Source organism: Toxotes jaculatrix, chromosome 8, assembly GCF_017976425.1.
Source record: "Toxotes jaculatrix isolate fToxJac2 chromosome 8, fToxJac2.pri, whole genome shotgun sequence".
Classification (NCBI taxonomy): domain Eukaryota; kingdom Metazoa; phylum Chordata; class Actinopteri; family Toxotidae; genus Toxotes; species Toxotes jaculatrix.
Window position 1 is genome coordinate 13,794,177 of NC_054401.1, and position 26,994 is coordinate 13,821,170.

A 26,994-nucleotide genomic window follows, 5' to 3' on the forward strand; every position below is an offset into this window, starting at 1 on the left:
TTTGATTTTCTGTGTGTGGTATATTTGAATGCTCTTTACACCTTGCAAAAAGTTTTGATTTGCTCAATACAAAAGAAGCTCTGTGGTTTAAACCAGAGTTTCTTAATAATTCAGGAAAAATGCCATGTCCGCTTAATCTGAAAATTTGGAAAATATGCTTCTCCAAGCACTTAACAGAGCATAACACTAAATTATGAGGTACAGTTCCCTGATTTTTCTTTTCTTACTGCATGAGAGGTGGCACAATTCAGGCTGTCTGGGTAGTAACAGAGGGACTGCAATAAAAGAAAAAGGATATGACCACTTTGTTGTACCAGACAGATGCTCATACAGAATTTATTATTTCACTGAGTAATGTGCAAATAATTTCTTGTTTGGCGTCTCAACAAACAGCAGATCTGATGTTTCATATCACTGATTTTATCTTTGATGTTCCCGCTAAACTCCTTCATGCTAAATTATCCTCCACTCTTTATCATCAGCCCTCACAAAAAAAATCTCTTAAGTACAAGCTTATACAATCACTCTCATGTTGGAGATTGAATCAGTTCACTCAGTTGCCTGATACCATTTTCTTTATTTGATTTACTTTTCCCGAAGTGCTTTCAGTGAGCCAAAGTAAAGTCGCTTCAGCATTCTGTGCTCTCTGTTTGATCGAGAACCGGCACACAATGCTCTTAGCTGAAACTAGCTTAAACAAACAGTGTAGGGAAAAGCAAACATTCAGGGAAAATCAATGGAAACACTGCAGGGAAAAGATATTTGTTTTGATGGTGAGATTTAAAACTACTAAAATGCTAAAATTACAAATGTTGCATATGTTGTTAAGTCTTAAAATGTGATTTAAATAACACATGTAGAGGTTCAATTAAGACAACACTCTTTTGAATTAGCTTTGTTATTTTAGTAGTAGCCACTATAATGAATAACACATTTAGGTAAACAGATCAGATATCTTACTGCATGTAATATTTATTCATATCTCATGCAATCCATCTTCATTTCAATATCAAATACATCAATAGTAGTCTAGAGTTTGAGTCACTCAAGGCACAGTATACTCTACATGGCACCAGTCTAAACACTGAGGTTTCCATTTGGCAATAAAAACATGATTCCAAAATGAATATGTAATAGTTATATTGGACACCTTATGAAACTATCTGCTTTATACATATCTAAAACATTACAATAAAAAACATTTTTAAAAAAATAGCAAATACACTAAAATTGAAGACAATAATAGTTTATGACACACGTACTGTAAAATAGCTTTTTCTTAGATTGTTTACTGGCATCAGGAAACTTTAAAGGCACATTTAACTTTGGAAGAACATTCTCATTTTCAGCGCTCAAGTCTACAGTAAATATAAGTTAACGTATTAAAACCCTTGAGGTTGTTAGTTAGCAACAGTGTTCACATTTATTGGTTCTCTGACTCTCCATTGACCTGCTTAAACTATGGTGCAGAGACAACTCCCACTCATACTAACATAATAAGCTCCACAATGGTGATACAGACCCTAATAAAAAGGAACTGAATATATACTTTGTATGTAAGTGGAATGGCTAAAATGATCAAGAGATTCGTTAGTGGAATCATGTAAGGAAACTTGGAAAGGCTCATAGGCACTGCAGAAGTTACAGCAGCGCAGTATTAAAAATCTAATTAGATGCATAAATAATCAGATAGGAAAAGAACATTGGATCTGATGAGCCATTTGGATAACATGGACTTGCAGAAACACTTAATGTACTGGGTATATGTTTAAAAGAATGGAAAAGTATCTGAGTTAATAATTATCTACTTTTCAATCGTATCAGTTCTGAACTATTGTAGATTTAAATTTAAGAAGATTACACTGGCACAGACACATACATAAAAGTGACAAACTGTACTTCATTTTCTTCTGTTTATAAGATGAAGTGACATTCCTTCACAGCTCAATAAAAATGAATGGAATCAAAGCAAAAGTTATAAGAACAGAAAGAGTTAAGTAACATCTTTATCAAAATCTTACTGCAGTGTAACAAAACCTCCCTGTCTCTGTTTTTCCCAAGTGCGTGCAAGCTGGCGTCATCACTGCGAGTACATGTGCAATAGGTTTAGCTCTTCGGGTACGCGGAGGCTCGAAAGACATCGAGGCAGTTTGCTGCGATGAGGGCACCAGTCAGCTGCCTCCACTGTCTGGTGGCAGGGTTTTTCATTTTGTCCAGGACCAGGTGCAGATCCTGGATCATGTCCCTGTAGCTGTCTCCATAACGCAGACTCCAGGAGTACAGGAAGTCATAGGCGGGCTTCCACATTGACTGCAACAGAACAGGAAATAGTGAACTGATTTGTAAAAGAAAATCATCATACATCATATTCACGTCAGAAATTCCATCAGATCTGTGCCATCTGCTGTGCTTGGTGTACTCAGTGTTTTCCGTTAAACTGACCTGGGGACCCACTTCTCCACTCTTCCCGCGGTGTGGTGCCTCATAGGCAGCTATCTGAGCACTGGAGAGTTTTCCCATCTTCTCAGCGATATCCCGCCATCGCGCTCCAAGCTCCACAGCAGTGGACAGGATGACTGTGTTCTGAATCAGCTGAGCCACTAGATTCACAGAGTCCATCTTGAGCAGGCCCTATGAAAAAGACAGAGATTAAGCTACTGCAAAAACCATGGAAAGCATATGAAATCAGAGCACACAGGCTGTGAAATTGCTGTAACATGAGAGGTGGATTGTGAGTATGCCTACGTTCTGCTACAATTGGATTTGTTATTTTTCTTCTTTGTATGTGGACATAAAGATTGAAATGCTAAATGCTAAATACATGTACATTTTTCTCTTACCACCATGAGTTCATGCAGAAACTTTTTCTTGCTCTTCTCAGCGTGACAGTCTTCCTTCAGAGTTTCCAGAACACAGGCCACCTTATCAGCCTCAGTTTCAGCGTGCCTCCGTGTAATGGTGTCCAGCGACAGGTTGCTGTACCCTAAAGCATCAGCAAAACCTCTCCAGCTGGTTATGTGCTCAGTGACCAGCGTCTGGATGGCAGAGTACATGTAAGTAAGCTTCTTGAAGGGCAGCGTCATGTTGTCCAGTAGGACCTCTGTGGTAACATGAATGCCGGTGAAGTCAATCACCTGGTCTCTGGTTATGAGCTTGACATTTTTGCAGTGAACCAAACCAGTCCTACCTCGCAGAAACCCGATATACCACTCCTTTACTTTTGAGTTACCCACTGACCTAACGGTTTCTCTGGAAAAGAGAGCCACAGTGTCCCCCTTGAAGTACTCCAGAAGGTAGTCTACGCGTGGCTGACGGAGAACTGACTTTAGGGCTACACCATACCACTGTAGGTTCACAGGTTTATCTTCAAATTTAGGGAAATCTGGAACACTTTCCTCAGGAATGGGCGATGTTCTTGCTATTTCAGCCCGCCTTTCTATCTGCCTTGACACTCGCTTTTCTGATCGAATGGGTGCTGCAGGAGGGGAGGGCACCTGGAAATGTGCAGCAGTGGCTGTGTTTGATTCCTTCACTTGTAGATCTAACTTAAAGGGAGTCATTTCTGTATTACCAGCACAAGATAATGCAACTGGTAGATGCAAAACTGTCCCTATTTTGAGCCGACTTTGCCTCACTTCTTTCAGTTTGTCCTCAGGTTTGATTTTAAACACTGAGTCTGTGACCCTAACGCTGACATGGAGGTCGTTCACTTTGTCTGGTTTAAACCGATGTTTTCCCCAAAGCTGCAACACAAGTGGAGGCAGGTTTTTGTTGCCTCGACATATATCTGAAAATGGAAGCTTTGGTGGAACGTCCTCATGACAGCAAACCACTATTACAACCTTGAATGATGGATGGATGTACCTGGGACCATAAACTGCTACAGTAATCTGGCGGTCAAGGTAATCCCATACTGATGTAGCAGGGGACTGGATTGCAGAGGCCTCTGCGACTGCAATCACATAAAAATGTGTTTTCAGATCCTGGAGCTTCATCTGCATCACGTTTTTGTAAATGTAACAGCTGTCCACTTTTAGATAAGGTCCGTCTCTTTTGTTGGACACCATCCCGACCACAGTGGTCATCACCTGACTTAACGCGTCACTCTTCACCTCTCCGGACAGTTTCATCTCCAGAGAGATACACCCCTTTGTGTTGATGTTGCTGAGGACCACCTCTATGAGTGGACTCATGGTTGTCATGTAGTTATTATTGAGACCAGGAGGAGGGTCTAGCATTGCTTTCAGTGTAACCTCCTGGACGTCTCCAGGAGGAACATGGCCTTCTGGGATATGGATGGTAACCTCTGAGTCCGGTAGCTGTACCGAGCCTCCCGCATGGTCAATCCTGCAGATAACCTGAAAGCCACTGGCCTGGGTCTGAGCCCATCCGGGGCTCTGGCTCATCAGATTTAAGTCCAGACACGAGCGGGTTAGCTGCCTGTGGCTCAGCCAGGCCATCTTATAGGCCTCTCTGTCATTCTTTAGCCACTCAAAATCTGGGTTCAGCACCGGCCCAGGCGGTTTGAAGCTATCCACCCGTTTTGGCACTCTTCTCTCCAGATCATCCAGAATGTCCGAGGCGCTCCTCCATCTCCCGGATCGGTTGGTAACTTTGTGTTTGTTTTCCAAAAAATTGCCCACGTTGCCTTCATCTGAAGATGTGCTGATGGCGTCATCGTTATTTGTGTCAAGATGTTTTGCATTGTCTGGTTTTTGACTTGATGTGTTGGAAATGTGTTTGTCTGCGCTGCTGTGTACAATGTCATCTAAGAAAGGGTTTGATCCAGATAGTTTTTTCCAAAAGGGATTTTTTGTCTGCTGAGACGGATGAGCGAGTTCTGGCTGTAAAACCGGCCACTCAGAGTTCTGTGTGATTCGTGTCACATACCCACCTGTGAAAAAAAAAGTTTGGTTTTGTTAATATTATCAATGTGCTGTATGCTGTAGCTTACGTTTCAAAATTAGAATTTTACCATTCAGGTTGTTGCTTGTCGGGGCATTGTCACTGAGGTCAATCAACGTCCCCTCAGATTTACTCCGCATTAGACTACCAACGCGACGGAAGGACCTTGCTCTTCCAGCTGCCATTTTTTCATCTGTTAACAACAAAACAATACAGTTTTACTTTACTTACAGTTTTACTACATTTTTTTCCTTTTACCAACAGCGTTTACTAGTCCATTTGTTACATTTTTCATTCCTTAAGCAATCAAACGAGGGTCCTGAATTAATAATATTCCACACTTATTGATATAACTATTGCTATATATCTATCAACAATTGTGATAATGTTTTAGTCATAATTTAAGAAAAATGCCAACAATTCACTGGCTCCAGCTTCTCACATATTGATGTTAGCTGTTTTTTTTTTTTTAGTCTTCTTTCACAAATATCTTGAATATCTTTGGGTTTTGGACTATTTATCGGACAAATCAAGCAATGAAGAAAATAATACCAGACCAGCTGATTACAAAAACGCTTAGCTGCAGCCCTAAACTTATCTACAACCAGACCTATATTTTGAAATGCACACATGTCAACAACAAGTCCCCACACAACAAAAGACATGTGAGTAAAGTTATTGTTCTGTCTTCATTCAGCACAGTGAGCCCCAGGGTTTCCGCAGGGCTTCTGTCTGTTACAGAAAACTGTTCCAAACGTGGAATAAAGCCTGAACTCTTCAGTCTGTCACTTGTTTGCGTAAAAGGACACTACCCATTCATGACTTGTCACAGTGAGTCAGTCATTAATAATGTGGTTTCTTACACCAGTGCACAAAAACAGGTTGGTCTTGTCAAGCCTATGACACAGTAATCGGGTCTCTCGGCGCTTCTTGCTATGATCAAAGTGCAGCACCACTGTCACTGTACTACTGACAGTAAAAATGTCTGTCCTGATGAAATACTGCATGGCAGGCTTACCTTGCGCGCATTCTACCGTGTTTCCTATAGTACAGTGTCCCTGCTCACTATTAAAGAAACTATTTTAATCATGACCGTGCGCGTGTTTCGTGTTTTGATTTAATCAGCTGAGAATATTTTCAAAACAGATCGTTCATTCATTAGTAATCCAAACAGAACAAGAAACACTGAGCAGCAGAGATTCAGACATAAGAGCACCAGCTTCTCTAACACACACCTACACCCCACCGACAAGTGTCAGCGTCTGAACAGGTGTGTATATCCTCGGTAGTTACACATTAATAAAGCATATCCTTTCAAGGGCACTTCCGATAAATAAAACACGGATATGAAAACTATTAAATTCGAGACAAAGAAAACAAAGTTTGATCTCACCGTCGGCATGAGATGTTTGTAGTTTTGCTTCGGCGCGTTGGCAGGAAAAGAGGCCAATCCACTGTCATTTACACTTTTTTTTCTAAGGAGTGTCTATGCAGCTCACCTCCTCACATTACAGCTCTTCGATCTGTTTGCTCTCGGGCACGGAGCATTTTGGGACTGGAAGTTTGAAATAACACAGGAGCCCCATTCGGAGGTGTGGCCTCTCGCGGCTGGTAACTACAACACCCACAATGCAACGCTCTGTTTACGCTCTGCCGGACTTGCGACACCTGAAACTGAGCGGAATATACCTGTGGTTTCGGCAGGAGCCATGGTTTGGCGATAAGCTCGCCGAAGAGAACACCAAATCATGGCGCCATGCTACACGCTGAAGGCGGCCAACTCGATGAAGAGACGCGCAAGAAACAAAGTTAAACTACACAGTTAATGTTTAGCCTAAATATTAATAATATGAATAACTTATTTGGTAAAAGTATTTACACGAACACAGCCTCTGGACTCCACACAGCACTGGGAGAATTTGGCAACCAAACGCCGGTAAATAGACAAGGAAAAAAAAGAAATAACAAAAGAAAGTCAAATGTCTTCCTCCTGTTCTTTCTTGGTGATTCCTTTGATACTCAGTGACAGTGTTTATTGGTTGGCTCTTTTTTTTTTTTTTTTTTTTTTTTGATTTAACTGTGTCTCATTATCAGTGCTGTTTTGAGTGACTGTAGATCAAAGCCCAAATGAGCTGAGAGGTTGACTCATCTAAATCTCATCAAGGACAAAAGTCAATGTTATCTCACTTAACAGGTTATACACATTTGCCGTGATGAGTGAATGAATAGATCACTAATTGAGACTGTTACAACATATTTGTTCTTTGTAGAAGAAATATGTATATGTGTGTCTGTCTAAAAAATGAAACTGTTTTTGACTGCTCACAGCTTAACCCTAAAGTGCAACAGTTACACGCCAGAGAGTATGAAAAGTTAGAACTTCAAATATCCCTTTGTGAGAAGCTTAATGTTTGTGTTACCGTTCACATTTGCTGATGAATATCCTCACTAAGGCTGAAATGTCCCTTCAGAGCTGTTGTGGTCTTTGGATGTAAGCCCTGGCATCCAAAGGCGGTTGTTCTCAAGGAATGCAACTAAGCACTCTTGAGTAGATTACACATTTTCAAGCAGCAAATATGGCCAGTGGCTGCAGTAGCCTGGACTTTAGTATCACAAATTAACATCCCCTGCTGCTGAAGTGGAAGTATTTTGTAAACTATATCACTGACTATGAAAAAACAAAAAATTATGCTTTTATTTTTATGTTGCTCTCACTGACAAATAATCTTGTAGTGTGCCTGCATGAGGTTGGTGTCAAAAATGAAATAGACAAAACCCACATACTGCACATTCCACCAGAACACAGTCGCAGTAATTTAATTATCACCACAGTCTGATCATTCTGAAGCAAGTGTCTGAAACAAAAGATACTGTTGATCTGTGAGCAAATCCTGCTCTCTTGTGGCTGTTTTGAGAATGTATAATAGTGGTGACATTCACTATTTTTCTTATTTTCCACAAATCCCTTGAAAAGGTCACAACTAACAATGAATTGATTGTACTATTAAGTGTTGTGTGTGTATCCAAAGCGTGACATATCTTATTCCTCTGTGCCACAACACAGAAAAACACAGCAGTGTGGGAATTTACTTATGTCTGAGTTTTGAGACGGGATTGCCGTCACACTGTCATGGCTGATTTGGACACATGAATAGAACAACTTAGAACTTCTATGATAAATGATAATGTCTGCTGTGAAATTACTGATGGAAAGATTGTTCTGATCCGCCTGTATGCCATTTCACAGTTCCTGCACAATTCAGATCATCAGAATGAGTCCATCACTATTTGTTTTTATACTTTAACATTCGGCTCCTCAATATTGGCATTATTTAACCATTGCCCCTTATCTTAATAGAATGGCTGCTTCCTTCATCATCCTATCATCAAATCATCTTTCTGTGGGAACACTATACATATAACAATACAGATGTCAACGTTAACACAATTAGAATCAGTCACATTTTTGTGTATTTATGCCTCTTTCCTGCAAATTTATGGCAAGAATCATTATGGTTGTGGCTTACATCAATCCGTCCATCCCTCACCAGATCTTTCATTTTCTTTCTTCAACATTATAGAATATGCATGTACAAAAAGAAAGAAAGGGAAAGGGAAAAGCACAATGCTCATTTCCAACCCTTATTCCTGACTCTTTCCCCTTCCTCAACACCAGGTTAACACCACAGTTAGAATAAAACTCTTAGAAGTTGACATTTTGTAAGTAATATCTAATGCATGAATTTTACAACTTGGCTAAATAGAATTTGAATCTCATAGAGATGATGTCTTGCATTTTTGTGCCACTTGGTGGAGCCATTTCTCTACATTTAAACTGGGCAGATATGTCAGTGTTTTCTCTTCTTAAACCAGGGAGTGGGTTGACTTTGTATTTGCCTTTTTTAGACTTTCACCAATCCAACAAGTTAATAGAAGCAGAAGTAGTGATTTAAAAAGAAAACTAGAGCTGTGTAAAACTCAGTGAGCTGTATTTACTGTAACTATGAGCTGATGCAACACACTCAACAACAGGTATTGAAAGGTGAACAAGCTCAGAGGAAACAGCAGTGAAGCTTTTTGACGCCAAAATAAGGAATCTACTTCTCTGTTATTATGCAGCTGAAACATTTTAATGTAATTCTTCCATAGTGATTAAGGCTGCAACTAAAGATTGTTTTTATTATCAGTCAATCCTCTAATTATTTTCATGATTAATCGATCAATCGTTGGGTCTAAAACATTCATTCATGTCTTTTTTTTTCTGACCAACAGTGCAGAACTCAAAGATATTCAGTTTACTGCATGACAATCAAAAGCAATATTTGAAAGGCTTGAACCATCAAATGTTTGACATTTTTGTTAGAAAATTGACTTATTGATTATCAAAATTATTGCTGAAACATTGTTGATTGACTAGTTCATTAACTGACTAATTATTGTAGTTATAATTGTGATATTTGATCTTACAGGTCTTCCAGTATGTATTACTGAATAGCTTTTCTTATCTGTTTGTGTCATAGGACCCCCGGGATGAATGTCCAGGCCTTACCTGCTAGCTTGAATCTTCATCATGAGTGAAGATGACTGTCACCTTCTTGTGGTTTTCTTTGAAGAAATTTCAAGGGAACCATTAAATGTGTTAAATGTGATTATGTCTTTTAATCTCAAGTCATGTTTATTCTGGTTTTTGTGCCTCAAGGAATCTGAGGGGATTTACACTGATGTCACAGGAGAAAAAAATTTGTTTTTTTTCCCTTAGAAGTTTGTTTGCAGGTAGAAAAATAGGTCATTGTGATTCTGTAGTGGACTTAAACTTATTTATGTTATAGACACTTACGCGGTGAAGTAATTAAACTGAGGTTATAAGTCAAACCTGCAGAGCTTCTCACACTGAGGTTAAATCTGCAGGTATTCCTCTCAGACAGGTGAAACACCACCTGTGACATAAATGAATTTAAATTGCTGAAAGCATTGTATAAGGGCACCCCTGTCAGTGTTACAGCAATTACTGTTAATTATTTTGACTAAACTCTGAACCTCGTCAAATTGCCTTTCCCGGGAGATTGGTTGGTTTGATGACAATGACAATGTGGCTGGGGGGGTTTTAACCACAAAATTGGCCGCAGATGCATCATCGGTGAGAGGTGTTACCACAACACTGTGATTTACCGGTAGAGCTCAAAAACCCAATATGTCTCTCCATATCACAAGAAGCTGGCATTTCCATGCAAACTCAGTCAAGACTCTTATTCAGCTTAAATCTTATTAAGCAGAATATAACCTGAAAAGCTTCTCATACATCCAAATTTCTGTTAACTAGTGTAGGATGATATTATTTCTCTATCCTGTTTTCTAGGTGACAGCACTACAGTTGGATTTCACTGCCATCGCACCGTTGGCAGCTCATCCTGGCGTCCGTGCCCTTCCACCTCTGAGGCCTGTTTAATTCAAATGAGGGCAGCGGCGGGACATTCCTCTGAGGACCAGGTGATGCTGCAGCAGTCTGGGAAGGTGCTAATAACATGACAACACTGAGCCATGCACTCTGACACATTAGGACAAAATGACTCTGTCCATATTTAATGATTACTTTTTGCCTGTTTATGTTTTTGTCATCTGCTGAAATACTTCAAAAGTTAAATATTTTTTTTCTCTCAACACAAAACGTTGCTGGGCTTAAGGGCTTAAATCTATGAGTAAAAGATATTTCGCTTCACACATAAAAATAGCAGTTTATGGTAATATGCTCAGCTTCTGGTTCACTCTTTGAATTTGAAATAAATAAATGAACATGAAATAAACCAGTATGAAGTAAACAAAAAAACTAATATGTTAAACCTTATGAAAATTGAACTATCTTGTGGTAATCACAGTACAGCAAAGATAACATAAAGCCTGTAAGCACACACAGCAGCCAAATAGAAAACCCTTGCGCTCAATCTCTGTTTGTAAGTAATCTATATTTTTTTTTCTGAATATTAAAACTAAAGTTATTCACAGGGTTTTTTTTAACTGAGCTCTTAGGAATCTGTCTGCTGCCATCAACTGCACTGCAGGTTTTAAATGTCTCTTTAACCCAACCCCAGAGTGCATGAGTGACCCAACAAAGGCAGAATTTCTTCAGTCAAAGCCCATCTGCTCTATTCTTTCAGTGTTTTTTTCCCTCCTGAACTTGGCTTGGTTTCTCTTTTAACTTTGACTGTTGTCCCTTCAGCGTTTTCTGCTCGACTGAACCATTGGAGACAAAGTATGAACAGAGCAGAGGAGGCTACAGAGGTAAGGTGTCTGAAATAGTATATTTTAGTTTGTGTACGAAGATAAAATTGTGAGAAAGAAATTAAAGCAACTAAATATTCACTATGTTGTAATCGGAATTTTTCAGAAATTCCAGCAAACATGTTGGAGACTGTGTGGACGATGGATGCAGAGAATATCTATTGCTGTCCTCAAGTTCTGCCACTAAATGAAGCATCCTCTGTACATGAGGACGAGAAGGTGACACCTGTAAGTACTTCAATTTCTAATTTGACTTTAATATGAAACACAGACACTGCAGAGCACATTTTTATTATTTCTAATGAACCTTTGTCTCCAGATTGTCCATCAACCCTGACTGACACACATCTAACTCAGACCTGTAGCAGTTTGTGTCCCTGTCATCCAAAATTCAGCTGCGACTCAAGACGTCCAGGTGGGTGAACAGGACACTTGTGATTATGTTATGTTGCCCTAAAAATGCATATATCCGGTATTGTGGAAACAGACATCAGGTATAGTGTCGTGTGTTTATCTCTGCAGTTCCAGTTGTTGAAATCAAAGCCTCAACTTTTAGTCTAAGAGCACTGAAAAGAAAAATTAAAGGTGTAGAGATTATTTGGTGCAGCAACACTGAAAGGAAGCTTGCTAAAATAATTTATAATAAGCTATAAAAGCAATCTTAAAATAATCCCAGGTCCCCAAACCACAAGTTGCTCCGGATAAGCGGATCAAAGTTGGGCTTTAAATTGCTGTTGGTTGAACGGGAAAGCGCTAGATGGCGCTACAAAGCTGTGACTGAAAAGCAGATTACGAGAAGTTTGAGAGATACTGGCTTTAGTTTGCTCTTCACTCTGAGCTCATGAAACAGAAAACACTGGGCATGAAAAATGTAATAAGAAAAAGTCCTATCTCGTCCATGCTTTTTTCTTTTAACTCAGTGAAAGTGTTCCACGGCGCTTCAGTGCGCACAACTGCCATGTATGACTGCGTGCGTAAATTTGTTGTGTCTTGTGTTTCCCCCCTGAAAACAAGGGGGGAAATAATATAATTATCAGCCGTAAATGACAGAAAATACAAAATCCAAGTTGCTTGCATAAAAGGAAAAGGGGCCTAAGCGTGTGATCTCTGTCCAGGTATTTCAAAAAAATAAACTTTAAATAAATAATAAAAATAAATGTATACACGCAATTATTTTTTAGTTTCTGAAGCTTTATAAGCTAGTGATCATTTTTGAATTCCAGTAACAGGAAAGTGATTTAATCTAACTTCAGATCAAGTCAAATTAAGCTCATCCTAAATATGAACGGGACTCCTCGCCACAAAATGATTTGTTTTTCCTGAAATTGTCCTATTTACACTGTATAAGTATTTACAGACTTCTGTCAGTAACATGGACATTTAAAGGTTAACGCCAAACCGTCAGCACAATTTAACATTAAGAAACATCGTGTGTCCGGTGAGCGCATCAAAGTTTGATTACAAAGAAAAAAAACTCTTAAGTTAAAGTTGAAGGTTTTGTAATTTTGTAAAAAGAAAAAAAATTGAAAACAAATTTAATAAAACAGTAAAATAAAATAGAAAGAAAAAAAAAAAACCAGAAAACAAACAAACAAAAAAACAAAAACAAACTATAATATGTTCCTTTGGAAATAAGGTTAATTTGGTCTTGGTCACACAGTAACTGACGGTTAATAAAACAGTGGCTTCACAGAATCAGTCGTGTGGTCTGTGTTGATTTCGGCCTCAGAGAAGTTTGAGTTCTTTTTTACGCTCAGTAGAAAAACACACATGAAGCGAGAATAATTGAATTTAACCCGAGTTTAAATTTTCTTAACTCTAAAATTTTCTTCTCTCTCTTTTTTTAAACAGATGTTCTGTTTAATTGCTTAGTTGTATTATTGAAACTTAAATTACTTTCTGGGTGAGGCCCTGATTTTGCTGAGGGCCCCCCTTTTTCCACCTTGGCCTGAGGAACCTGTAAAAACCACCAGCTGTACACGAAGATCATAAAACCCAGTACCTACAGTATTTCACTTTAATAATAGAAAAGACGTCATGTCTTGTAATATAAATGAACAAATCCCCGGCAAACTGTGATTTCATACTTTTTCTGGTCTGCCGGCAAAAAGTAGATTTTTATCGACTCAACAATCAAACAAACTGAGTCGATCAACTTGCTTCTGAATTCATACTGACTTTATTGAGTGGCTTACATAAAAAGCCATTCTCGGAGGAGGAAAAAAAAATCATTGTAAAATTAAAATCACTTTACAACATGCTTACTTAAATTAAATGAGTTGGTAAACAGTAAATGATTTCAAAACCTTACAAATAAATTCAAAGTGCGCCTAATGATAGACCCCTAAATACAAGAAAACTCGTGGTTAAATATAACTCCCCACAATACATTTCATATCATGTCAAAGAAAAATCCAAGTACATTTCCGTATATTTTCAAATATTTACTAGAGTCCATATACAACTAGAAATACCTATACAAAATCGTCTCCTGGACAAATACATTACTCACCTTTACATTGGGTTGTAATTATTCTAACCTACATTTCTCATTATATACAACACATTTTGCAGCGAAGTGAAGAGTAAGTAAACTCGACTGGCCTACTTACAGACTTGGAGCACATACTGTAGGCTGTGGTGTGAATAGCAGTATGTGAAATAGAAACCTACAACTGCTCCTCCATTATCAAACGGCTGATGGGATCAGGCAGACAGAATAAAAACTATCTCATCCCATAGCTTACCATACTCTACAGGTATTTGTTCCTACCGAGCAGTCCATCCACGGGGGACAAAATTAAAAACAAAAAAAACAAAAACAATTTCTCCTGCTCGATAATAAAGTGCCAGAGTTTGGTTTTTTGATGAACAAATATGAATGACAGCAGGTGTAACACAACTTTGCATGGCCTAATTTTTTCACAGCAGTGTTTTCTGTCTTTTGTGTCTCATACCCTGGGAAAATGAAACATCACGGGTTATTCAGGATCAGGCTGCAAGAAAAAAAAAAAGAAGTTTCTGTTGTGCCCTGTCCCAGTGTGCCCACAATAACTTGATTACACTTTCACACCGCGGATGTATTAATGAGAAGTTTCTGATGGTACAGCTATGAAATTATGCAATTAGTAGTCTTTAAACACTTGGAGGGAAAGAAAAAGTCAAAGAAACGCATAGGCCTATTTTCTCATTAAATGACAACACTCAGGATGAAGCATTCGGCATACACCAAAGTATGTCCACTTTCATGTCCGCTCGGACAATTCCACCACGACACTTGGCTGTTTTACAGTTTGTACTTCACTGAAGGGAGTTTTAGAGGCCGTTCATGCCCACTCCCTGGGTTGACTCAGGTGGGTGCAACAGGTCGGGAGAATGGCACGGAGGGCTCCCCGGCGCGCTGTGCTCGCTGTCGGTATCACTTCCCCTCTTCCCTCCGCTGCCCCCGGAGCCAGAGCCGGCGGATCCCCCGGCGCTGTGAGTTTTTACATGTTTACTCAGGTGATCGCTACGCATAAATCTCTTGTTGCACACCGGGCAGGCGAATCGTTTCTCCCCGGTGTGTGTGCGTAAGTGTCGCTGGAGCTCGTCGGAACGCGTGAACCTCTTACCGCAAAAGAGCCAGTTGCACACAAACGGCCTCTCGCCGGTGTGCCACCTCAAATGCGCCTTTAGGTGCGACGTTTTCCCGTAAACCTTCCCACAGCCGGGGATGTGACAGCTGTGGAGACCCTTTCTCCGGAGGCTGGCGCCCGCCGGTCCCAGTCTCTCCGCCTCCTGGCAGTTTGGACAGTCGCAGGTGGCTCTGCCCGAGTACCGTCGGGCAGATGACCTCGGAGATCCCGCTAAAGATGCAGGTGGACCTCCGGAGAGCATAGTCCCCCCCGCCCCGGTTAATGGAGAGGGGCTTGTGTCCGGATAAGAGGATAACACCGGCTTGAAACCGTCCATCAGGTGCTGGCCGGTTGTCAACAGGTGCGGAGAGGGACTTGTACTGAAAGCAGAGTGACTTAAACTCGAGTAATCAGAATTATATCCGCCCAGGGGAGAGTGCAAGGAGGTTTGGAGTCCACCGGAATGTAAGGACGTTTGTAGTGCTGCTCCATTAGGATTTTGAACATCAATCCATCCCGCTCCCACATCCCACCACGCAGAGGCTCCAGTGGTCCCGACCTCTCCTGTGGGGATGCCGGGATGAGACGATTTGAACCAGGACTCGTAGGGATGCGCAACGCTCATCCTCGGATAGATGCCCTGCAAACTGTCCACTGAGGTGTGCACCTTCGAGATGAAAACCGGCTGGTGACTGGACTCTTGGGAGCTGCTGGAAACGGATGCTTGGAAAACAGAATAATCGTTTCCAAAGTGTGAACTAGATGAGGTACCAGACGTGAGGGAAAAGGCACTGGATCCAGTGGAGCCGTTGGTGCCGAAAGAGTCCGAGATGCCGGATCCATTACGGGACACACCGAAACCGGACAGGCCGGACCCGAGGCTGCAGCTGCTCGCAGCGGCTCTTTTCCACGGGTGGAAACCTTTTCCAAAGGACGAGGAATTATCCGAAATTGTCGATGGTGAAGGGCTCGGACTCCCTATTTTGTTACATGTTGCAGCTAACATGGCTAAAGGAGTCGATCCTAATCTCGGCTCCTCCTGAAGGGACAAGAAAAAAGAAAGCTGTAAGTGACAGGTCAGTCTAGCAAGTTTAACAGGTTCATTACAGACATTTTTAAAGCAGAATTTCAGCCAGAAAAAGAATGTTAAAGCAGGAAACTGTTTCCCCCACTGTGAGCAGATGTACTAACATGGCTATGAGTTTGATTTTTCTTTTTTTTAAAGTCTGGAAATGATTACAGTAGATCATCACCACTTCCTACCTGGACGAACAGAACGCAGACAACTGAAAAGCGACACACGGCGCTTACAAACGCATGCCAGACAAGACAGCAAGGAAAACATGCGTGTTCTCAGCACCGGTACGAACTTATATATCGAGTCTACACAGCCTCGGCTTTCTCGTGCACGAACCGCTTGCAGAAAATCTAACCAGCGCACTGGCTTTGCAGTTACTTTGCGACCGCTGTAAGTTTAATCCCCCTCCGCCGGACAATGACAAGAACTAATTAAACCAGTAAGAAAGTCCTTTAGACTCACCCCTAGAAGTGAAGTTGCCATCACACAAAAACACTGCCCTCCTCAGAGGATCTTTTTATATTTATGAATCAGAGCACTGTTTTTTTTAGAGGTGTGCAATACAATGATGTGTTCCGCCCATTCTTCCACAATTGTAGGCTCCTCTCCGGCTTTGAAGTGCCGCTGTGACACGGGCGACCAATCAGCGGCTCTGTCCCGCCGCACTGCCACACACTACCGTGAGGTCATCAATAGAGCGCCTCCGAGACAGCTCTCCACCCTCGTCCACCTCCCCCACCTCCCCCCGCCGCCCCCTCCATAATAAAAGACAGCGGAAGGAAGGTAAAGTTAAATGAGAGTGAATTAGGAAGGAGGAATTAGGGGGCCACTTACTGAATTTTTTTTTTTTTACAGAACATCACATTCCATAAATTTAAAGAGGGATGATGGCCTGTTGTCTGGTGAGGTAGCTAGTGGTAAATAAGAAAAAAGATTGGTAAACTATGGCTAGACCACCACCAAAAAGCAAAAAAAAAAGTCAACCAGGATACAGTAAAATAAATAAAACTCCCTTAAAAGTTAAGTTTCAATTTTCAGATCACTTAAATGTTCCTCACTACACGTGAAATGATCTCAACCTTAAAAAAAGTTTTATGAAAACTCTTTTCCGCAAAATGCAAACGCGAGTAAACTTAAGTGGGTCAGCACCGCCTCATCCTTTGCGCGTGTGTGTGTTTGTGTGTGCTTGCATTTTTCGGCGCAGTATTTCAGCTTTTTTTTCAATCTGCTCAGGTGTTTTATTTTACAAGACCCTCTCCATCTTTTCTTTCTCTCTCCTTTTCTTTCTTTCTTTCTTGCTCATATCAGAAACTCGCTCTGTCTCTGGCATAATTCACCCCTGCGGGATTTTGCATGTTTTAACTTCTTAAGAGTTAATATACACAAACTATTACACAAGATATAAAGGCTGCTTTGTTCTGGTCGTGGACCTATATTACACCGTCTCAAACTTTCACATTACTGTAATTGTGTTCAATTATCCTGACAGTTTTGATTAAAACTGGTAGATGGTGCATTCCGGAGGAGAATTATTCATTTTTATTATGCGCTGTGTGTTAGTTTAAAACAGAAGATAATGAAGAGGATGAGGGGCTGACCTTGGAAAAAAAAAAAAAAATCAGCGTCAAAATCACAAAATTCAAAAATGTAGATTTTATTTTATGGGTTATTGGCAATATAGATAATGTTGGCGCCGCACGTTAACTGAGATTATTTATTAAAGTAAGTGATTGCACTGTGTGTCAGACTGAAAATAAAATGATAAGCTGCTTATATTGAATAGGTTCATCACTTTGCCCACTGACATTTGTTAAATCTATAGAGGAAGCTCCTGTTACATAATAAGAACTTGTAGGCAAAACGTGTGTTGAACCCTGGGACTCTGTGGGCGCTATTAGCATGCAGTGTGCACTGGAAGCATAAATTTCATTTGAATTTCAAATTTAATAACGCAGGAGGTTTTTAATCATCCGCAGTTTTATTTGTTTGATATTAACATGCTTATTGACCGGGTCTGTTGACCAGCTTGGTCATTACAGGACAGGGAAAAGTTAATTAAAACGACCAGGGATTATTCATCACATCATCTGCCTAACCCATGTCGCTTCCTTTATTACACAGCGTGATCGATGGACTATCTGATTAATTCTTGTGTTTCTAGGATTGGACAACAGCTTTTTGGATTAATTTACACTGCTTTACCTTCAGCTGTAAATAAATTGATAAATAAATAAATAAATAAAGGAAGGAAGGGGGGGACTAAAAGAGCCAAAATTATTCAAAACGTTGCATAGTTAAAAAAAATCAACAAACTAATTCCAAGACAGGTGCAGGAACATTGTACATGCATTTATGTTAATTATCATTCTTATAGCACACATGTTATTTGCTTGCCAGTAGTTTCCAATACAGAGACATTTTAAAGAATTTACTGACATGTACTAAACGGGTAATCGAATATAAATCTTTGTTTTAAGTTATTCTGCTTGTTTTCAAGCTGGCGAAGGTGTCGAATTACTAATTAGTAAAGTTATTATTATTATTTTAGAGAAAATGAGAAATCACGATAAGCCACGAATTTCTATAAAAGCAAGGACAGATTTTAGATAGTCGGAAACAAACACACACACACTCACGCACTCACACACACACATTCACTTGGCTTATTGACGTTGCAAGATAAGAAAGAAACTGTATCGATCCGCTCGTCCCTTGTTCATTATTTTATTTCCGTCGAACTAACCAATCACGAAAACTATCGAAAATCATAAAGAGCTGCAAACATATTATGTAACGCTGCTCAAAGGCGGATAAAAATGTGACAAAGTAACGGCGAGAATAAAAAAAAAAAGCCCTACATACCGTGCTCCTCCGCTCCGCAGTGCATTGATTGACCCTCGACGTTTGCTCTCAGCAGAGTAAAACACAACATCTCCTGCCTGCGGTGTGACTGTGGACCATGCCAGATAAATGTTACACTGGCAATTCAATTAGGATTAACTTTGGAAATATCCGCGGTTTCCTCTACATGCACGCAAACCCCTAACAGGTATATAAAGATACACATATAATAATAATGATTACTATTTTTATTTTTTATTTTTTTGCAAATAATTGAAGTTTGTATCGCAAGACAAAACACTTAAATGTCTGTGGTGCAACTGGTTTTCCCCTTTCTTCTTCCTCTGAGACAGGGATGGTCATTCATGATGTTATGGTGGTGATTTTACGCATTTGGAGAGCAAGGTGTGGGCTACAGCTACAGGGGGACATGTCGTGGCCTCTGGTGACAAATTACTAAGCGATCATACCAGCAAAGTCTGATGTCAGGGGTCAGTGTGATAACCCCCCGACAGGAAACATCTTGCTGCCGAAGCCACAGAAGTACACGAGATATTTAATCTTCCACGTGTACCTCAAAATCTGCTTGTCCAATTATTTATTCTCAGAGCACTGCACTTCTGCAAAAAGAAGAAGAAGAAGAAGAAGAAAAAAACCCTCTTTTGTTGCCTGTTGCGTTCAGCAGCTAGAGAGGGTCGGTCCTAGTTCATATGGTGTGCACAGGTTGTTCTTATCGCACGGCTGTAACTGTAAGCCGCATTGAACAGATGTCCCTATTGAAGCCTTTCTTCTCCTACACACATGGGCTATATTACCATCATGAAATCAAACTCAAAACCTGTCCCTTTCGCCACCATAATGACCGAGTTATTCTGGGCCGCTGAGCACGAACAAAGTGCGTTCAATATTGCGTGCTCCAGAATCACTCCGCTTAGAGAAGCGGGAGAGAGGAGTCAAGCCAGAGATGCAGAACTATACTTTAATGTGGAGATTTACAAAGCAACTCGATAATCTGCAGGCCTTCCTATCAAAGATTTTTTTTTTTCCTGGAGGAAAACCGAAGGTAATCACTTGTGGCTTTTCCACAGCAATTAGAAGACCGCTGTGGCTCAGGCAGCATATAGTCATAATTACTCTATTTTTCTGCACAGTTATTTTTTAAATAGAAAGGTATAGGGTACATGATTAAAACGCTGGTATTCATTTATAACAATTACAGATTATTACAGATAATCCTTGAGTACATTTAGTGCACTGTTATTATATTATAAAGAAAAAACATAGATAGATGTGACTCTTCTTGTTGCTAGAATCATCAAAATGTTGTAACAGTCTTAGCAGGCACTGTGTAACTGTATGCAGTAAAGTAAGCAGAGCAGAGAGTAAGAGAGCAGGGTCTGTTGGTTGTTGTTTTCTCTATTCACCAGGAGGTTGGAAAGAGCAGATGTCCGTCTGCGCGGTGAGCTGCCAAGTGGGTCCGGAGCAGGGCAGCCACAGACACAAGGGCCCAAATGGTGTGACAAAAGATGTGCAGGAAGCCCCTCTCCGCCTGGGTGAGCCACAGAGAGGGTCTCCCCTTCTCTGCCAGCCTGCAGGGACGCTCACAACACGAGCCAGAGTGGTGGCAGCAAAGCCATGTGTTGCCGGCTGGGATGCATGGTACACCAACACCCATATTCACACAAACATAAATACACATGCATATGCAGGAATGCGCACATACAGGCCCATTCCATGCTCGACTGCCATCATTGCGCACTTACACCTGCACATTGCACTCACTCACTCACATGTACGCATTAATGCTTTTGGTAAAACCTTCATATAGATAACCAGGGTCACTTTTATGTGCCAAACGAACCACTCACAGTGATGCAAAATGTGATGGGATGAACATTAATGATGTAAATATCGTAGAAAAAACCTGTAAATATCTATTTATCTATCTCAGGATTTTGTCCAACTTGGAGACGTGGTGTCAGTTTTTCCTTTGCTCATGAATTCATGAAAAGTGGGTGAAGAGGCCCTGAAAGTGTTCCAAGCACAGGTGTGCGGCATGGCCTGTACTGAAGGGGTGCACTGAACCATAAACAATGATATAAATGTCTGGCAAATAAAATGGCTAGTTAACAATCTCTTGACTGCTCTAACCTCTGAGCTTTTGTCGGGTATCGATCAGCCAGCTGTTCCTGGCTTTGTCTGGCAGGACGGGAGCCTCTGGTTCCTCCTGGGATGAATGGTGAGAGCCGCCAAAAAAACTTTCTTTTGCCTTTCAAGTTGTGTCTGTTTGCAACAAAAATCAAAACAAGAAGCAGTTAATCAGCAGCAGCAGATTTATATAGCAATTTATATATGTGTCACATTCATATATAATAAAAATGATTAAAATCATCTTGTCTGGCTCTGTAGGCTGTTTAAAAGCTTTGATTTAAGTTGCTTGTTGTATTTAACAACCCTGGGCGCTGGCTTCTTTGTTCACAGTTGCCATGTTGCTGGTTTACATGGAAACCATGTAAATGGTAATTTGGATGGGCATAATTTGTCTCCCTATATTAAGATAATTGTATGTTAAATAACGAACATCCTCAGAATTGCCGTGGGTCTTGTGATGGGTCTTGTCACGCAAATATGTCAAGACAGGGTGCTAATGATCCGTCTCAGCACCCGTCAGTCAAAGCACGCCTGACGGCTGCAGCGTTGACATTCTCTGGCCAGGACTTTATAGTTCAGGTTATATAGTAGCTGTCGCTGCTGCCCTCCTGGTAGTGTTAGAGCCCACCACAGTCTGTCTGGGTTGTTTGCCTTTCTCTCACCAAAAGACTGTCTGTCTATTATGAAAATAAAATAAGTTGAATCATTTATTTGGGAATTTGTTGGATGGCCTTGCTGGATGTTGTGATCTGTGTTTTCCCAGGCCACTTGTTTGCTTGGCTGAGGTGATAGATTACAGTGTTTCAAACACAGGCTGTTTATGATAAACAGAGATAACAGTGCATTTTGCCGCCATTTGGCTTGACTGCTACATCTGTGGGCCATGAGGTCTTCTTATTGACTTTCACTGAGCCCAACATTGCACTTTGTCAGTGTGAGCGGCAGTCTAAGAGACAGGCGGGCGAGGCAGTCATACAAAGTGAAGTACTTAGGATTAGCCCTAGCTCTTCAAGTTTCAGTAATTATCCTCCTGGAGGCATTCTTGCTGTGTTGGATAATAATGGAAGTCCGGGTGTACGCCTGTCACCTCTCAAGTGTGGGTGGAGGAAGCCAACGAGAGGCGCAGGACAGAGAAATGTTTGCTGTTCTGTTATGTCATCCGAGGAGCACAAGAGTAAGGCAAACTTGTATTGTTCCCTGAGCGCAGATGAGGCTGCACAACACCACTGATTTTCTTCTGCTTAACATGTGACATACAACTTGGAATCTTTTCAGCTGTGGATGTGATAATGAAACATGTTCTCCAAAGGTGATAATGTGTTTTGAGATCAAGTGTAATTACCAAGTGTCAGGCATGTGTTTTTGATAAACAAACCTGTTAAAACACACAGTTGCATTATTTGTTGAGAGTGATTGGCGTTGATTACATTTGCAAGCACCACAAATATGTCATCCTATTTCTTGTCAAATATTCACACAGCAAGAATAACTATGTTTTTTTTCTACCCCACCCCACTGCACTGACATGTTGCCTCCGTTTATCTATCACATTATCATTAAAGTTTCATTCAAGTGCATGTTGGAATAATAGAAAGGTCCTTCTATCCAGCAGAGAAAACACAATGCTTTAATTAAGAGTCAGTCCGATTTCCCAGAGGGGAGATTGTCTTCTTCCATTAACTTAGTTTATCATACAATAAAGAGGTTGCCTTGTCCTTCCCTACCCAGACAATTGGTTTTAATCAGCCAGCAGGCCTTTCATGGCTGATAATTTATGCTAAATTGACAAGGGTGGAGGGTATCACAGAAAATCATTATGACAGGGCTCAGGTCACTGCCTGTCACCATCTTCTTTTATCCCGTCCACTGAGCTCACGGACAACAAGGAAACTTAGAAATGGCAAATAACTGTGATGGAAATATTTGCCTCTGAGACTGCTCGTTTATGTTTGATACATCATGTGAACGTTTTTGGGCACATTCATAGTTGCAGTAGCTGTTACGATTGTAGTGTTTAAGTGATATGCTCATGTATCTACAGAGTAAACAACACAAACAGGTTACAACCAGAGAAAGATATCAATACTCGGTTTTCCAAAAATGTGAATTAGACATACTAGACATTCCAAAAAATTTAAATCTAAAAGAATCAACAGGTTAATCTAACGAAAATGCAATAATATGTAAAAGTTAGTTTCTAACTTTCTGACAGATTAATTTCTTTTAGAAACCACAACAGGTGGTGACAGATAATCCCAGCGATTTCACAGAAGTGTCCAAAAAATGTCTGTTTTGACTTTGGCTTTTAAGTGCAGCCTGTGCAAGTGAGAAAGTACAAATTGTGATTTGAAGTAAAGGGGGGAAGGGGAGCGATGCGGAGGTGGGGGGGTGCTGAAGAGAGGGAGATGCAGGATGAGCATGAGGAGGAAGCTGGGACACACTTCTCGCCTTGCAATTTAATCACTGTATACCCAGGGAAGTATTGACAGTTGTCCTGTGGAAGCTATTAAAGTTGCTGTCCAAGGTTAAATGAAATTGCAGTTTATCAAGGCAGCATTGAGAAAATAAGGGAATCTGTTCATGGCTGTTGATTAATGTGGAGCGTGATCAACACAAGGGGTTCATTAAGCTATACATCACCAGGGTAATTTAACATGTCATCGCGCCTACTGTCGCTCCCCTTCACACGTTATGTGCATTGTGTATGTTCGGTGTACATGTGTGAGTGTTTGTGTGTTGAAATCAAGGGCTCTGACCTCACATTTTGAGTTGTGGTTGTGCCTTTATGCCTTTGTGTTTACATGATCAAACTTTAAAAAAAAAATCCCTGTTATCAGTGTAAACTGTCTCCAGAGCCTGACATCAAATGAATCACTTATGTTGTATGAGGGCACAGTATAAACATAGCATGATGTATTTTAATTTAGTCGAGCCTTAGCCCGGTGATGTTTCCTGCAGAATCAGGACAATTCCTGTTGTGACTTAAACGCAAATCAGACTTTAACGTGGACCTCTTTTTTTCCATCCTGATCATCATCTCATCTTATCCTTTTATCAGCAAACTGTTCACCTCATCACATCCCTGCTTTGATCACAGCAGCTGACGAGCATACATAGAGGTATGCTAATCAGGCCTGGGACCTGGAGCTGTGTGTGGGTTTTTTTTTTTTGTTTGTTTTTTCCTTTTTTTTTTGCCTGGTGGATTTGTTTACTGGTGGATAATTGATGGTGCTTGAGGGACAGACGTGAGTCGGACATGAATCACAGGCGACATGGCTCATGATAAGGAGCTGAAAGTCGCCTGTAATTAAGCCGGGCACTAGAGACCAATTGTTTGTAGAGTGATTTGATCGGGGCTAATTGACACTAATTGTTTAATCAGATTTTCTTCCCCTCCACACTACAAGCAAGTGTGTTCTACCAGCACTTCATCCAACAATGCAGTGAAAGAAGCCCACACCCTTGATATGAGCTTGTTGAGGAGTGACTGGGGATGGATGGAAATCTAGACATCTGTTTATGACTATATATGTTTATATCTTATCAAATACTGCAGAACTGCCATGTTTAGTCACATACACAACTAGAAGAAATGCACATAGACATACATATTCCCCCAGTTTTTCAGTGTGGCATTTTATGTGTCATTTATTCCTTCAAATAGGAGCTGACTTTTGAAGCAAGTATTCTAATGTGTCACTGTTAAAAACTATTTTATCGATTGAGAAACAGAAGATTGACAGCTCTCTGAGGGCACTTTGTTACAAATGGTGACACCACGCAAAACTATTTTTGGATTTTTGAAGAGGAGTTGATTGATCTTGTGCGCGCAGTTACCAGGTACTGTTCTATAACAGCAGTGGTGTTGATGAGCTGTTGAGCAGGGCAGATTTATGACATTTGGAGAAGGCTCATAAATTAGTGCAGGAATACCCATGATCCTCCTACACTCGCTACAGGAGCACTCCTGTTTAGTGTACTATTGCACACAGCAGCTGAGTTTGCAGTCCGTCGCAGCACCGACTAAATTACATTGCTGTACATAGTACTGGGAGGCTATTTTGGGAGAATGGGAGATAATTGTTTTTTAATACCTGTAATACTTTATGAGTGTGGGTCAGCATCAAAGCCACAAAACAATTTATGGCTCATTTACCAAAAGTGTTATAGTAAGGTGACTTGTGATAGCTCTTACTCTTACATTTTGTAGTCCCTGAGCATGATGTTGTTGACTGTGAGTTGTGAGTGATCACTGGAGTTATGCCATATACTTTGTCATGAGTTCTCTGACATAAAAATTTGGAAGTGAGCAGACACCACTGAGGGCTCTGTGTGTTTGGTGTGAATTCACCTCCTAAAATCCAATTGTGCGCTCACTCGTTTTACATGATACTTTCCTTTCGGTGCCCCAAATCTGGTTGATTTTATGTTGATGTAGTAAAATGAAGCAGAGAGTAGCACACAAATCATGTTTTTATTAAGTCTGTGCTAATTTAATGGAGCCTTTTTTTAAACTCCAATTTGCACTTTGCAGGTTTGTTTCTCTGAGAAAAGATGAAAAACAATAAAGAGATCAAATATATACGAGAAATAAACAGTGGTTCTTAATAAACACATAATAAAGCACATGTAGGCAAACAATTACATTGGCAGAGCACTTTATGGAAGTGTTTGATTGTCAACACTCGACTTAGCAAAGATATATTATAAGTTGATGCTGCAGCACATGTGAGGAGCTGTTTTAGTAAGATTAAATGATAAAGCCGAGCAGATAATTAGAGACAAGTCTTCCTTCTCCATCTGATTAAATCCAGCAAGTCTGAGTAACGAGCTGGTGATGGGTGGAGCTAAACACATGAACATGAGATCTAACATCATTACATTTAACGGCAATTAAACCTGTAGCTTTTTTAATTAACACAAACTCTGATGGGAAATTAATGGTTATTACTCGGGGGCCAGCAGAGGGGAACATTGGATATCCCCTCATCTGATGTAAACCACACTGAGCAAGTGTTAAAAAAAAAAAAGAAAGAAAGAAAAGAAAACTGATTGTCCTGAGAGGTACGCATAAAGCTTATGTCAAGCGTAAAGGGACAGTTCACCCAAATTTCGAAACAATGATAATAAGTTTTAAATACTACATTTCTGTTCAGACTCACATGAATCTAAATCATTTAGGTGGGATAAACCCCTGTCTAAGTGTTGTATTCATCCCATGAGATGCAACCCAAGTTGGAAACATACTAGCTGAGTGTTTTTAATAGTATTGTTTTTAGTATTGCACATTATTCACATTCCAATTAGCATTTATCTTGTCTGCGTCCCTTTTCAATAAAGTTTTCTGATTTATTGTGGAAGGCTGCCTTTACTTTGTGCTAATAATTGGATGCTATTGAAAGGATGAGTTTCATTGATTTTGTGGATGACTGGGAGCATTACTGGCCCAGACCATAGATTGTCAGCAAGGTCTGTGTTGAGCCGGGATCGATGCCGGTGAATCTTCCCCTCTGGTTTTTATTTACTTCTGTCTCCATTGATTGAAACATGCAATAGTTCAGGGGCTATTATCACACTGACGCTAAGTTTCTCTGTCTCCCCATTGAAATTGCTCCCTCTGTTCCTCTGCAATATCTCACTCCAGCAAGTGCTCCCATCTTTCCCTTTCTAACTAATGAGTTAAGAGTATTGCTATGACCTGTAAACATCAATCATGGAGAAAGAGGGAGACAGTGACTAACTGCACCAGCAGGAGAGCGACAAAATGAAATGAAAGTGTACAATAAAAGAAACATTCAGCTCTGTGTTTGTCGTAGAAACTGAAATAAATAATACCAGAAATGAATTAAGTTAATCGTCAAATGATTGCTAGTTTGGCGATTTGTGGTAAATTATCTCATGTAAGCAGAAGAAGAAACTGGAACTGTCTTATCAATTTAATGGAGGGTGACTAATAACACCCCGAGACTTTGGCTGTATTAAATAGGAGACAATGAAACTGAAACTTTTTTTGTTCTCTCATTGTGAATTCAGTGGTGTGCTCTTAATCCAATTTTGTGCTCTTCGAGTCTGAAAAAGCCATGGATTTCTATTCAACTGTTAAAATTAAACTTCTTTCAAACGGATAAC

The 26,994-nt window shown here is 40.4% G+C and overlaps 2 protein-coding genes across 4 annotated transcripts; both read right to left on the bottom strand.

Moving 5' to 3' along the window:
* Window positions 1-1,853: 1,853 nt before the first annotated feature.
* Window positions 1,854-6,437, bottom strand: macc1 (MET transcriptional regulator MACC1). The gene is made up of 5 exons (XM_041045134.1): window positions 6,299-6,437; window positions 4,976-5,098; window positions 2,841-4,894; window positions 2,443-2,631; window positions 1,854-2,310 (listed from the first exon to the last, which is right to left on the bottom strand). Exons 2-5 carry the CDS (start codon window positions 5,088-5,090, stop codon window positions 2,107-2,109), a joined length of 2,562 nt encoding a protein of 853 aa, XP_040901068.1. The 5' UTR covers window positions 5,091-5,098; window positions 6,299-6,437; the 3' UTR covers window positions 1,854-2,106.
* Window positions 6,438-14,496: 8,059 nt separating this feature from the next.
* Window positions 14,497-18,798, bottom strand: sp8b (sp8 transcription factor b). Of its 3 annotated transcripts, none has more exons than XM_041044882.1 (2): window positions 18,736-18,798; window positions 14,497-15,834 (listed from the first exon to the last, which is right to left on the bottom strand). In XM_041044882.1, exon 2 carries the CDS (start codon window positions 15,799-15,801, stop codon window positions 14,497-14,499), a length of 1,305 nt encoding a protein of 434 aa, XP_040900816.1. In that variant the 5' UTR covers window positions 15,802-15,834; window positions 18,736-18,798. The 3 variants fall into 3 exon arrangements, with proteins under 3 accessions (XP_040900816.1, XP_040900814.1, XP_040900815.1); XM_041044880.1 differs by lacking the exon at window positions 18,736-18,798 and adding an exon at window positions 16,336-16,356; XM_041044881.1 differs by lacking the exon at window positions 18,736-18,798 and adding an exon at window positions 16,059-16,157.
* Window positions 18,799-26,994: the final 8,196 nt, after the last annotated feature.

Excerpts from the sequence above, each read along its gene's own strand:
- sp8b (XM_041044880.1), bottom strand. The coding sequence starts at position 16,356 with ATGGCAACTTCACTTCTAGGG. Across the intron at positions 15,835-16,335 it reads TGGCAACTTCACTTCTAGGG|GAGGAGCCGAGATTAGGATC; the intron begins GTGAGTCTAAAG and ends TTGTCCCTTCAG.
- macc1 (XM_041045134.1), bottom strand. The coding sequence starts at position 5,090 with ATGGCAGCTGGAAGAGCAAGGTCCTTCCGTCGCGTTGGTAGTCTAATG. Across the intron at positions 4,895-4,975 it reads GACAAGCAACAACCTGAATG|GTGGGTATGTGACACGAATC; the intron begins GTAAAATTCTAA and ends TTTTTTTCACAG. Across the intron at positions 2,311-2,442 it reads GTGGAGAAGTGGGTCCCCAG|TCAATGTGGAAGCCCGCCTA; the intron begins GTCAGTTTAACG and ends GTTCTGTTGCAG.